At 40.9% G+C, this 14,914-nt stretch overlaps 1 protein-coding gene across 1 annotated transcript in view; it reads right to left on the reverse strand.

The window, feature by feature from the left end:
- Window positions 1-14,914, reverse strand: part of SACM1L (SAC1 like phosphatidylinositide phosphatase) — a 458,875-nt gene that overhangs the window by 9,536 nt on the left and 434,425 nt on the right. The window contains exons 16-19 of the mRNA XM_069730398.1: window positions 12,575-12,647; window positions 12,399-12,492; window positions 8,905-8,997; window positions 2,852-2,909 (exon numbers count right to left, since the gene is read on the reverse strand). Of these exons, the coding sequence (XP_069586499.1) occupies window positions 2,852-2,909; window positions 8,905-8,997; window positions 12,399-12,492; window positions 12,575-12,647 (318 nt within the window). The remainder of the gene's footprint in view (window positions 1-2,851; window positions 2,910-8,904; window positions 8,998-12,398; window positions 12,493-12,574; window positions 12,648-14,914) is intronic.

Here is a 14,914-nt window from a genome sequence, read left to right on the forward strand (position 1 = left end):
CCTGTAACTTATTTTTTAAGAGGCTCCTCTGTCCTCCACTCATTACCTGTGGCACTTGTTTGAACTTGTTATCAGTATAAAAGATACCTGTCCACAACCTCAAATAGTCACACTCCAAAGTACTATGGTGAAGACCAAAGAGCTGTAGAAGGACACCACCAGAAACAAAATTGCAGTCCTGCACCAGTCTGGGAAGACTGAATCTGCAATAGGCAAGCAGCATGGTGTGATGAAATCAACTGTGGGAGCAATAATAAGAAAGTGGAAGACATACAAGACCACTGAATCTCCCTCAACCTGGGGCTGCATGCAAGATCTCAACCCGTGGGGTCAAAATGATCACAAGAACGGTGAGCAAAAATCCGAGAAGCACACGGGGGACCTAGTCAATGACCTGCATAGAGCTGTGACTATCGTAACGAAGGCTACCATCAGTAACACACTACGCCGCCAGCAACTTAGATCCTGCAGTCCCAGACATGTCCCTCTGCTTAAGCCAGTACATGTCTGGGCCAGTCTGAAGTTTGCTAGAGAGCATTTGGATTATCCAGAATAGTACTGGGAGAATGTCATATGGTCTGATAAAACCAAAGTAGAACTGTTTGGTAGAAACAAAACTTGTGTTTGGAGGAGACAGAATGCAGAGTTGCATCTAAAGAACACCATACCTACTGTGAAGCATGGGATGGCAACATCATGCTTTGGGACTGTTTCTCTGCAAAGGGACCAGGACGACGGATCCGTGTACATGAAATAATGAATGGGGCTATGAGATTTTGAATGCAAACCTCCTCCAATCAGCAAGGGCACTGAAGATGAAATGTGGATGGGTCTTTCAGCATGATAATAACCCCAAGCACACCACCAGGGCAATGAAGGAGTGGCTTCGTAAGAAGCATATGAAGTTCCTGGAGTGGCAGAGCCAGTCTACAGATCTCAACCCCATAGAAAACCTTTGGAGGGAGTTGAAAGTCTGTGTTGCCCAGCGACAGGCCCAAAACATCACTGCTCTAGAGGAAATCTGCATGGAGGAATGGGCCAACATACCACCAACAGTGTGTGCCAATCTCGTGAAGCCTTACAGAAATTGTTTGACCCCTCTTTGCCAAAAAAAGATATATAACAAAATATTGAGATTAACTTTTGTTAATGACTAAAGGTACCGTCACACATAATGATATCGTTAACAATATCGTTGCTTTTTGTGACGTAGCAACGATATCGTTAACGAAATCGTTATGCGTGACAGCGACCAACCATCAGGCCCCTGCTGGGAGATTGTTGGTCGCTGGGGAATGATCAGGACTTTATTTTGTCACTGGATCACGCGCTGACATCGCTGAATCGGCGTGTGTGATGCCGATTCAACGATGTCTTCACTGGTAACCAGGGTAAACATCGGGTTACTAAGCGCAGGGCTGCGCTTAGTAACCCGATGTTTACCCTGGTTACCATTGTAAAAGTAAAAAAAAAAAACACTACACACTTACATTCCTGTCGCATCCCTCAGCGTCAGCTTCCCTGCGTCCCCCAGTGTCAGTGCCGGCCGGCCGTAAAGCAGAGCACAGCGGTGATGTCACCGCTCTGCTTTCCGGCCGGCGCTTACACAGTGCAGGGAAGCTTACGCTGAGGGACGTGACAGACATCAGAATGTAAGTATGAAGTGTTTTTTTTTTTACTTTTACAATGGTAACCAGGGTAAACATTGGGTTACTAAGCGTGGCCCTGCGCTTAGTAACCCGATGTTTACCCTGGTTACCCGGGACTTCGGCATTGTTGATCGCTGGAGAGCTGTCTGTGTGACAGCTCTCCAGCGACCACTCAACAACTTACCAACGATCACGGCCAGGTCGTATCGCTGGTCGTGATCATTGGTAAATCGTTAAGTGTAACGGTACCTTAAATACTTATTTTCCACCATAATTTGCAAAATAAATCTTGCCAAATCAGACAAGGTGATTATGTGAATTTGAATTCTCATTTTGACTCTCATAGTTGTGATCTACCTATGATGTAAATTACAAATCTCTCTCATCTTTTTAAGTGGGAGAACTTGCACAATTGGTGGCTGACTAAATACTTTTTTCCCCACTGTAATTTTGATCAACCCCTTTAATTAAACCTGAAACTCTACACTTCAATTGCACCTCTTATTTCCTTTTTTAATAAAAAATAGTGGCACGCAGAGCCCAAATCACAAAGATTCTGTCACTGTCCATATATTTCTGAGCCTACCTACAAGTTATGATGATCAGAAGGAAATTGCCTGTGTATCGGAACGATCAGAAGTTGAAGCCCGACTAACAGCAGAAATTGTAGGGATTATTAAAACCACTAATCCCAGGAGTCCATATTTTTAGATGACTTTCAATTACATTCACTGTATCCTCCTTATCTTTTTATGCAGCAATAAAAATTAAGTGATACAATTAATATTAGTACAAATAGTTATATATTAATATTGAGCAGCATTAATTTCAGCCTACTGGTTCGGCCTCCACTACAGTGACGGTCTCTATGTCGCACCTCGGGAAAATTAAGTGCCCACCCTTGCATTATTGACATTATCAGCTTTAAAAGCAACTTTATGAAGATGTCACCTACAAATTTTTATTGCCCATAGAAACTAATCACAGCTCAGCTTTCAGTTTTCTAGTAACGAAAGCTGTGTTGCAATTGCTTTCAACAGGTAAAAAAACATGTTTCCTTTTACACAGTTTCATAAATCTGCCCCCAAATATATGAAGCATGTTAGAGAAAGTTCCTAACTGGTCATCTTTCATCAGTTTTCTGTTGTGGAATTTCACATTATATCTTAATTCTGTAAATACATACAGTATAAATAACTTACCGGCCATGAGTAGACAGATAATGCACATGGAAAATGCAACCACCATAATGATTGGCAGCTAAAAGAGATAAGACGACAAAACTTTTGTTTAAAATGTTCATGGTCAACAAAAATTACAACATTTTAAGAAATGCAATGCTATTTGAATAGAAGTATAACTCTGCCCCAATCAAAGGGTGTTTTGGAGCAGATTATAAAAATCCAAAAAGACTGATATACACAACAGCAACTTTACTATAACACCACTTTACACAATACATATAATTGTAAACAACAGAAAATTCACTAGTCAGTTTTTTCATCAGTGTGCTGGATCAGATTTTAAATCAGTTTTTGGTCAGTGTTTCGGTTTTTCTCAGCAATCAGAGAAAATTAGAGAACGCTAGGATGCAACTAGGCTTTTTTCACTGACCTGAATCCTGCCCAGAATAGAGATCAAAATAGGACACATCTTGTTTTTATGCATCCCAATGATCAACATAAAAAATAGACAAATAGCCCCATGGAATATAACGTGTTCGTGTGCTGTCAGTCAGAAAAAAAAAACCTGACCGCACGTACAACAAACATTTCACTTCAAAAACGTTTTCCCTGCATGCTCAGTTAACATTAAAGGGGTTGTCTGACACTTTAACCCCTTAGTCACCGGGCATATTTTTTTTTAAAAATTTGACACGTGTCACTTTTTGTTGTAATAACTCTGGAACGCTTTAACTTATCCCACTGATTTTGAGATTGTTTTTTTCTGTGACACATCATACTTTATGATAATCGTAAATTTAGGTCGATATGCTTAGCGTTTATTTATGAAAATATCACAAATTTGACGGAAAAAAAATCGCCATTGTCACATTTTTAATGATTATCCCTTTAATCCTTATAGTCATACCACAGAAAAACATGATAAAATAACATTTTACAAATGGTGCTGATGTAAAGCAGAAATGAGGGAAATGTTTATTTTGTCAGCATTTTAGGTTTAAAAATGTAACAAAACTTTTTTTAAGGGACATGTTCAGTTTTGAAGTGACTTTGGGAGCCCTTATACACTGTGTGCAGAATTATTAGGCAAGTTGTATTTTGATCACGATACTTTTTATACATGTTGTCCTACTCCAAGCTGTTCAGGCTTGAGAGCCAACTACCAATTAAGTAAATCAGGTGATGTTCATCTCTGTAATGAGGAGGGGTGTTGTCTAATGACATCAAAACTCTAGATAAGGTGTGCTTAATTACCATATATACTCGAGTATAAGCCGACCCGAGTATAAGTCAACCCCCCTAATTTTGCCACAAAAAACTGGGAAAACTTATTAACTCGAGTATAAGCCTAGGGTGGGAAATGAAGCAGCTACCGGTGAATTTAAAAAATAAAAATAGATGCTCCATACCGTTCATTATGGCCCCATAGATGCTCCATATAAAGCTGTGCCACATATAATGCTGCATACCGTTTATTATGGCCCCATAGATGCTCCACATAAAGCTGTGCCATATATAATGCTCTGCACCGTTCATTATGGCCCCATAGATGCTCCATATAAAGCTGTGCCATATAGAATGCTCTGCACCGTTCATTATGGCCCCATAGATGCTCCATATAAAACTGTGCCATATAGAATGCTCTGCACCGTTCATTATGGCCCCATAGATGCTCCATATAAAGCTATGCCATATATAATGCTCTGTACCGTTCATTATGGCCCTATAGATGGTCCACATAAAGCTGTGCCATATAGAATGCTCTGCACCGTTCATTATGGCCCCATAGATGCTCCATATAAAGCTGTGCCATATAGAATGCTCTACACCGTTCATTATGGCCCCATAGATGCTCCACATAAAGCTGTGCCATATGGAATGCTCTGCACCATTCATTATGGCCCCATAGATGCTCCTTATAAAGCTGTGCCATATATGCTCTGCACCATTCATTATGGCCCCATAGATGCTCCATATAAAGCTGTGCCATATGGAATGCTCTGCACCATTCATTATGGCCCCATAGATGCTCCTTATAAAGCTGTGCCATATATGCTCTGCACCGTTCATTATGGCCCCATAGATGCTCCACATAAAGCTGTGCCATATAGGATGCTCTGCACCGTTCAGTATGGCCCCATAGATGCTCCACATAAAACTGTGCCATATAGAATGCTCTGCACCGTTCAGTATGGCCCCATAGATGCACCATATAAAGATGTGCCATATAGAATGCTCTGCACCGTTCATTATGGCCCCATAGATGCTCCATAGAAAGCTGTGCCATATAGAATGCTCTGCACCGTTCATTATGGCCCCATAGATGCTCCATGTAAAGCTGTGCCATATGTAATGCCCTGCACCATTGATTATTGCCCCATAGATGCTCCAGACATTGAGGATGCGCCTTTGTCTCAGTCTAAGGTCTACGAGTAAAAAGTTCATTAGAAAGGTCTTTGTACTGTACTGTCCCCTCATGTTTTTATACATTGTAATAAGATCACCTCTTAGTCTTCGTTTTTCCAAACTAAATAGCCCCAAGTGTAATAACCTGTCTTGGTATTGCATACTCCCCAGTCCTCTAAACCTTGGTCGCTTTTGTATGCACCCACTCTAGTTCAGTTAGGTCTTCCTTATACACCGAAGACCAGAACTGTACACAGTATTCTAAGTGTGGTCCCACTAGTGACTTGTATAGAGGTAAAATTATGTTCTCCTCATGAGCATCTATGCCTCTTTTAATGCATCCCATTATTTTATTTGCCTTTGTAGCAGCTACGTGACACTGGCCACTAAATGTGAGTTTGTCGTCCACCCATACACCCAGGTCTTTTTCATTGACGGTTTTGCCCAGAGTTTTACAATTAAGCACATAACTATACATCGTATTTCTTCGGCCCAAGTGCATGACCTAATATTTATCTCCATTAAAGCTCATTTACCATTTATCAGCCCAAGCTTCTAGGCTACATAAATCCTCCTGTAATATAAAATTGTCCTCCTCTGTATTGATTACTCTGCACAGTTGAGTGTCATCTGCAAATATTTAAATTATACTCTGTATGCCTCCTACAAAGTCATTAATAAATATGCTAAAAAGAAGCGGGCCTAATACTGACGCCTGTGCTACACCACTGTTAACTGTGACCCAGTCCGAGTGTGTTCCATTAATGACCACCCTTTGTTTCCTATCATTGAACCAGTTCTTAACCCACTTACACATATTTCCCCTATTCCCATTGATCTCATTTTATGTATCAACCTTTGGTGTGGCACCGTATCAAAGCTTTTGAAAAGTCCATATACACCACGTCTACTGCGTTTCCTTGGTCCAGTCCGGAACTTACCTTTTCATAGAAGCTTATCAGATTAGTTTGGCAAGAACGGTCCCTAGTAAACCCATGTTGATATTGGGTCAAAAGATTATTCCTATTCAGATACTCCAGTATAGCATCTCTTAGAATACCCTCCAGGATTTTACCCACAGTAGAGATTAAGCTTACTGGCCTATAATTACCTAGTTCAGTTTTTGTCCCCTTTTTGAATATTGGCACATTTGCTATACGCCAGTCCTGTGGTACAGACCCAGTTATGGAGTCTTTTAAGATTAAAAATAATGGTCTATCATTGACTGTACTTGATTCCTGTAGTACTTGGGGGTGTATCCCATCCGGGCCCGGAGATTTGTCAACTTTAGTGATTTTTAGATGCCGCCGTACTTCCTGCTGGGTTAAGCAGGTGATATTTAATGGGGAATTTTTGTTATTCCTGAAGAGGAGGGTTTTCAGGTTCCGTCTGAAGCATCCGAATGTGGCTGATAGTCGGACGTGTTGGGGCAAAGAATGCAAGAGGATGGGGGATATTTGGGAGAAGTCTTGGTGGCGGTTGGGTGAGAAGCGAATAAGTGTGGAGGAGAGGAGGTCTTGGGAGGTCGGAGATTATGTGACGGAAGATATCGGGAGATTAGTTCAGAGATATATGGAGGAGACAGGTTATGGATGGCTTTGCAGGTCAGTATTAGTAATTTGAACTGTATACGCTGAGGAAAAGGGAGCCAGTGAAGAGATTTGCATAGGGGAGAAGAGGAGGAGTAGCGAGGAGAGAGATGAATTAGTTGGGCAGCAGAGTTAAGGACGGATTGGAGAGGTGCAAGGGTGTTAGCAGGGAGGCCACAGAAAAGGATGTTGCAGTAGTCGAGGCGGGAGATGAGGGCATGCACAAGCACTCTGCCATGAAAGAGAGGGGCGACCTCGTCAATAGCTGATGCGAGAGTGGCATTGTAGAAAGCAGTAGCACTGTGTGTCATGGAGTGAGGATATGGATACCAGTGGTAGAATAGAGTCAGAGAGCATGTGGGTGTCTAGGTGTGCAAGGTTTCTGCGGGGGTGCGCGTGTTGATGGACATGGGTGATAGGTGAGGAGGACAGGGATGAGAAAGTGAGTAGATGGTGGTTGGACAGAGGGAGAGGGGAAGTGGTGAAGTTAGATAGAGAGCAGAGACAGGTCAAGACCAGGTCTAATGTATGTCCGTCTGTGTTGGTGGCTGAGGAGGACCACTAAGCAAGTCCAAAAGATGAAGGGACAGGAGTTTGGAGGCTGTTGACTGAAGGGTATCAGTGGGGATGTTGAAGTCACCCATGATGATAGTGGGAATGTCAGTGGAAAGAAAGTGAAGAAGCCAGGTATAGAATTGGTCAATAAAGGTAGTGGCCGGCCCCAGGGGTCGGTATATGATTGCCACTTGGAGGTTGAAGGGAGAGTAGATGCGGACAGAGTGGACTTCAAAAGAGAGGAGAAGGGAGGGTAGAGGTAGGATTGGGTTAAAGGTGCAGTTACAAGAAGGGAGAAGACCCACTCTTCCACCATCTCTGTTGCTGGGGTGAGGGGTTTGGGTGAAATAGAGGCCCCGTAACACAGCGCAGCAGGGGAGGCGGTATCAGAGGTTGTTAGCCATGTTTTTGTTATGCCAAGGAAAACAAGCTTGTGAGAGAGAAAAAGGTCATGAATCACATGAAGCTTTTTGCAGATTGAGCGGGGATTCCAGAAGTGCTCTAGAGAGAGGGAGCAGGGTGGTGGGCGTCAAGGGCACGTGTTTTATGTTGGAAAGATTGCAGTAGTTCATGTTAGATAGGGAGCGGTAGGAGGGGGTAGTAATGAGAGGTATGAGCTGTGGAGGTCCAGGATTGGGAAATATGTCGCCAGCAGTGAGGAGAAGCAGAGAAAAGTAGAGCAGGCGGGAGAAGGAGAGTGGCTGGCTTGTTTTATTAGGACAGATTTGAGGTTGAGAAGCAGGTCAGCAGAGGAGGTCAAGTGGGGAGGAAAGAGGGAAGGGGAGATGATTATTTGGTTAGAGGGTGCTGGGGTTTGTTCTTTTAAATTAACTGAGCCTGCAGAGAAGTTTTTTTTTTTTTTTTTAATGTGGACAACCCCTTTAATGAGACATTCTATTTGCAGAAAAAAAATCATCCACCATTATGTTATACACAGCAGCACAGCCTTACCATTTGACAATATGGATATGATTTACGTTATCCATATATTTTAGCCCGATTCATCATTTGACACTTTTTATAATGTTGTCAATTTTTAAAACATTGCACTCCAGTACTCCAATTTTATTGTTGCACAGTTAAAGACTATGATTGGACTTTTTAAGAGTGGACTTTTTGCACTAAAAAGGCACAACTTGTGGACAATTTATTAATGCACGTATGACATGTTAGTAGTAAGAAAAGAAAAGAAAAAGAACACGATACAAAAAAAGAAAATTAACTTATACCCCCTCCCGCAAATAATACATTCAAGGCCCAAGTTTGTTTGTAGTCTAGTTACAGGGAGCTATTTATCGGAGGGTTAAACAGGCACAAAACAAAAAAGGTGAGTCAAGATGGCCTATTTGTAAATTGCTTCATTTTTCATTTTTGAGGCATTGAACAAATAAGTAAAATCAAATGATTACGACTGCTTAAACACAACAAAAAACTAAAACCAACATTGCTTAGTAAATCAGACCCCACATTTCACAGGTACCATTACCGCTGGGACAACAATGATACAGATTACAAACTTACAGCTAAAAATTTCCAGTCTTTCTGAATTTGTAAAGGACTTGTAGAATAAACTTCTTCAACTGAATAATTTCCAAGAAACAAATCAATTGAATCCTGCAAAATAAAATATATGCCTAAAAATGTGTAATACACACACACACTTTTGAATGACACCATCCATTTTGTCATATGGTTTATTGCAAAGTGGAGAAAGTTCACAGTGAAGTGATATTGGGCATTCATTTTGCAGTAAAAAATGACTTGATAATAAAAACATGACTGTCCAGGTCAGCATGATTGCAATGATACCAAACTAGCATATTTAATTTTTTTATTTAAGTGACAAAAAATGTTATACATATTTATATATATCTACAGTGCCTTTCGAAAGCATTCGGTTCCCTGGAACTTTTCAACCTTTTCCCACATATCATGCTTCAAACATAAAGATACCAAATGTAAATTTTTGGTGAAGAATCAACAAGTGGAGCACAATTGTGAAGTTGAACGAAATTTATTGGTTATTTAAAATTTTTGTTGAAATTCAAAAACTGAAAAGTGAGGCAGAAAGACTCCAGATAACTAAGAACATTATTCGCACTGCCTCTCCATTTGAAAGAAAATGCCTAAATTGATTACCTTGGCTTATCAATGGACTCATGACACTTCCCACCCCCTAACAAATGTCCTGCTTTAGTATTCTTTAAATGTTGTGCTTGTTTCTTATTAATCTACTTGTAATCTTGCCTGAAGAAGGAGTCACTGTGCTCTGAAAGCTTGCAAACATATTATTTTCTGGTCAGCCAATAAAGGTATCACTCCTAGAATACTTCTGTCATCATTGGGCAGAAAAGTATTCACATCTGCTTTCTACTTTGAAGTTTTACCACATTTTCAAGTTGAGCACCATGATTTCCAACAGCTGCAGTGTATGTCCTGTGTCTCATTATGATACAGGAAAGATGTATATCTTGGTACCGTGTTATCCAGTAGATTGAAAAATATTTAGAATTGAGAGTCCTCAATGGTTGATACCTTTGAATGGCTAACTGAAAAGATGGTAACAAATTGCAAGCTTTGCCTGATGAAGAGACCTGTGTAGTCTCGAAAGCTTGCAATTTGTTACCATCTTTTCAGTTGGCCATTAAAAGGTATCAACCACTGAGGACTCTCAATTCTAAATATTTTTCTGTGTCTCATTAGGAGTTTTCCCAAGTACTGTCACATTTCCCCATTTTTTACATTCTTCCTCCTCTCCTTCTTACCTCTGTCAACTCCTATCTAAGTAATGGGAAAATGTACACTACTGAAGAGAGACAGATTTTACCAATAATGAGTGATAGATATCTCAAGGAGGAGAAAGATATAGATCTCAGAGAAATTTACTACAAAATTTCTTATCTTCACTTTTTCTTATCTTTCACTATTGATTTATGAAATTAATCAAAGCTGAACCATTTCTTCACAAATGTTAGTAAAGGCAGACTTCATGGTAATATAAAAGATTTAGAAAGTTTCAAGTTTTCGTGTTTGGTCTAATATTTTCTTTTCTCATATGCAATAGTTTGCAAAACTGTGTATTTTGGTAGTATACTGGAAAAGGCATGAAAACTAAAAATTAAATCGACATACTCCTGAGAAGTGGGAGTTTGGTGGAACTTCCAAAGGGAACTTTGCATGAAGTGTTACTTTGTCTTTAAATGGTTTAAGAAAATAGCTTACAGGGCAATATTCAGAAATGCATATACTTACTTGTGTTAATCCACGTCTCTGGGCACCCGTAAGGCGGCCAACTTCCACATTTGGGTCTCAGTAGTCATCTGTAGTCTGAATTTGTCAGCAGCTTTTCATGTATATATAGCTCTTTCAATTACAAGTACAACAATATCTTTACATGGTGAATCCGTTCCTATGTTTCTGAGAAATCAGTGTTTGAATTTGATAGGCAGATGTCTATAGTGGATCTGAAGCCTCTCACTCCAGCTCTATTCCTCGCCAGTGCTGCCGCCTTCTGTTTGACTGACAGCTCCTTTTCCTGAAGTCATGCAGCATAGGTGCCGCTGGACAGAAAATAGAGCTTGTGTGACAAAAGCTTCAGATTTACCATAGTGCAATCATATAATGTTAGAGTTGGAAGGTCAAAGGTCGTGTCCAGCTCAATGCAGTATTCATTAGTCATCTCTGACATATGTCTGTCTAGCCTCTGTTTGAAGACTTCCATAGTAATTTGCACATCAATTCAAACTATGATTCTCCTAATAACGGAGGAAAAGACTGGCCATGTAAAGGTATTTCTTGAATAGTCTTTGAAAGACAGTGCTTCCTTATATTTTTATCTATATAGAGTACACTACACATAGAAATGTATTAAATATTCAAAGAATATATTGCTTGCCATACAGTGCTGTGGAGTCTGTGTCCATTTTAGTGGAGTCAGTGTGTGTATAAAATGAACTGACTCCTAAAAATATAATACATTGGGTACAGTAGTTTAAAGGGCCACTGTCACCCCCTCCAGCCGTTATAAACTAAAAGAGCCACCTTGTGCAGCAGTAATGCTGCATTCTAACAAGGTGGCTCTTTTAGTTTTAGGTTCAAGTATACCCCAAATAAAGTGTTTTTATACTTAGTCACAATTCCTGTCTCTAGCCAGGGAGGCGGGTCCTTACTCCCTAGCTCTAACCGCTCCTCTGCCGTCACTCCAATCTTAATGCGCTTTCGGCGCCGCCCCCTCAGCGCTGTGTACCTTTCAAAACCGGCGCCTGCGCAGAGTACTGCTGTGCTGCGCAGACGCAGTAAGCTCTGGCCATCTGACGTCCCAGCCAGGCTTGCAGACTGCGCCTGTGCGGGCATTGCGGCCAGCCACCTTTGGAATCCCCGCCCCGCACTGTGCATAATGCATAACACTGCGTCTGCGCAGCACAGCAGTACACTGCGCAGGCGCCGGTTTTGAAACGTACACAGCGCTGAGGGGGCGCCGCCGAAAGCGCATTAAGATTGGAGTGACGGCAGAGGAGCGGTTAGAGCTGGGGATTGAGGACCCGCCTCCCTGGCTAGAGACAGGAATTGTGGCTAAGTATAAAAACGCTTTATTTAGGGTATACTTGAACCTAACATAGTAACATAGTAACCTAAAACTAAAAGAGCCACCTTGTTAGAATGCAGCATTACTGCTGCACAAGGTGGCTCTTTTAGTTTATAACGGCTGGAGGGGGGTGACAGTGGCCCTTTAATGCAATATGTGCTGAATATTTTTTCCTAAGAATTTGGGAGTGTTATGAAATGTCCTATAAATATAGGTTCTATTCCTGATTTAAGGATCTAGGCATCTGGAGGTGATAAATTGGTGCTGCACTTTATGCACATGCTCAGTAATGACGCTCCTCCTCCAGTGCAGTGTAGTCAGAATAATGGAGTCAGAGTCAAAGAAATTGAGGATTTTGAGGTTTGGCTTACCGACTCCACAGCCCTGTTGCCATATACAGCCACTATGATGGAGCAAAACTGTGTCTTACCTGTCTAAATCCATCAGAAAAGTTGTTTTTGTAGTACCGTATGAGAGAGTTCCAGCCATCCATTATAAGACCCCACTGTGTCCGTTTGCCAGTTCTAAAAAAAATTAACATGCTTTTAGCGAAGCACAAATTTGAGATGTAGAAGTGAATTTTCATACAGCAGCATTTCAACTTACCTTGTGAAGTCTGTCTTTAAAGCTCCTGTTCCTGCATATTGCTTTGCACAAGCATTTGCATTATCGGCCCAAGCTGTAAATGTAGTGTAATATGTAACTACACAACTGAACAGTGGCACAATCTCTTTACATGATTGATTTTACACACAACTTTATTAAAATTAGCAAGAATAGGTATGGCCGAGCGGTGCATGCAGTGAGACATTTCTAAGCTCTCGCTGCACTCATCCTGAAGGAGCAATTTGAGACTCAGAAATGGACCAGTGAGTAGCTTACCCGCTTGCCTTGAGGTCCAAGAACTTTGGGGTGCTGTTCTCCGAGCTGTGGTGGTGACATGACATGCTCCAAAAGGCATATAAAACAAGAGGACGCAGTGTCGGCGAGTGTGAAGAAGAGCCGAGCGTCTGGAACAGTTTGCCCACAGACCACGCTCTTCTAGTACCCTGCATAAGAGGTCAGTGTCTGTCGCACAAGTGTATTGAGAGAGGCCGCGCCCACTAGACGGCTGTGTCCTCACTCCATACACTTGTACTTAAAAAAAAATTTTTTTAGAGAAACTTGCAGGATGGACAGACATTTTCCTGGTAGTTATGGGCGATTTTAATAACATTTGCAATCCTCACAGATACAGGTTTCCTGAGGACACAAAAGAGAGTAGTAAAACCAAAAACACTCAGTTTGAAAAAATGTTGCAGTAATCCGCAAGTGCTAGTAAAAGATGTAAAAAACAGGGTATTTGGTTGATACGTTTTTTGCAAAAAATGTATACTAAGCTGCTCTACCAATCTTCACGGTATACCCTTATCAGAGCAGTCCTAACTAATGTATGCAATCCCTATCTGATGTATTTAAAAACCTGATCATCTGTATATAACCTGTGTGAACAGGGTTCAGAGAGGAAAAATCCATGTGTGCATACAGGGTAGAACAGCATTTGTGCAGATAGCCCAAGAGGAGTGGTGGAACTCCCCAGTCTTGTAGACACAAGAGAACAATTATGGAAACAGGAACACATGGGCTACTTGCACAGTGAACAAGTCTGTATGATCATGTTCACACACCAACAAGAAACCTGAAGACACAAAAGAGAGTAGTAAAACCAAAAACACTCAGTTTGAAAAAATGTTGCAGTAATCCGCAAGTGCTAGTAAAAGATGTAAAAAACAGGGTATTTGGTTGATACGTTTTTTGCAAAAAATGTATACTAAGCTGCTCTACCAATCTTCACGGTATACCCTTATCAGAGCAGTCCTAACTAATGTATGCAATCCCTATCTGATGTATTTAAAAACCTGATCATCTGTATATAACCTGTGTGAACAGGGTTCAGAGAGGAAAAATCCATGTGTGCATACAGGGTAGAACAGCATTTGTGCAGATAGCCCAAGAGGAGTGGTGGAACTCCCCAGTCTTGTAGACACAAGAGAACAATTATGGAAACAGGAACACATGGGCTACTTGCACAGTGAACAAGTCTGTATGATCATGTTCACACACCACCAAGAAACCTGAAGACACAAAAGAGAGTAGTAAAACCAAAAACACTCAGTTTGAAAAAATGTTGCAGTAATCCGCAAGTGCTAGTAAAAGATGTAAAAAACAGGGTATTTGGTTGATACGTTTTTTGCAAAAAATGTATACTAAGCTGCTCTACCAATCTTCACGGTATACCCTTATCAGAGCAGTCCTAACTAATGTATGCAATCCCTATCTGATGTATTTAAAAACCTGATCATCTGTATATAACCTGTGTGAACAGGGTTCAGAGAGGAAAAATCCATGTGTGCATACAGGGTAGAACAGCATTTGTGCAGATAGCCCAAGAGGAGTGGTGGAACTCCCCAGTCTTGTAGACACAAGAGAACAATTATGGAAACAGGAACACATGGGCTACTTGCACAGTGAACAAGTCTGTATGATCATGTTCACACACCACCAAGAAACCTGAAGACACAAAAGAGAGTAGTAAAACCAAAAACACTCAGTTTGAAAAAATGTTGCAGTAATCCGCAAGTGCTAGTAAAAGATGTAAAAAACAGGGTATTTGGTTGATACGTTTTTTGCAAAAAATGTATACTAAGCTGCTCTACCAATCTTGGTAGAGATTGGTAGAGCAGCTTAGTATACATTTTTTGCAAAAAACGTATCAACCAAATACATCTACATCTTGGTAGAGATTGGTAGAGCAGCTTAGTATACATTTTTTGCAAAAAACGTATCAACCAAATACCCTGTTTTTTACATCTTTTACTAGCACTTGCGGATTACTGCAACATTTTTTCAAACTGAGTGTTTTTGGTTTTACTACTCTCTTTTGTGTCTTCAGGTTTCTTGGTGGTG

The sequence above is a fragment of the Ranitomeya imitator genome, chromosome 6 (assembly GCF_032444005.1).
Source record: "Ranitomeya imitator isolate aRanImi1 chromosome 6, aRanImi1.pri, whole genome shotgun sequence".
In the NCBI taxonomy this organism is placed as follows: Eukaryota; Metazoa; Chordata; class Amphibia; order Anura; family Dendrobatidae; genus Ranitomeya; species Ranitomeya imitator.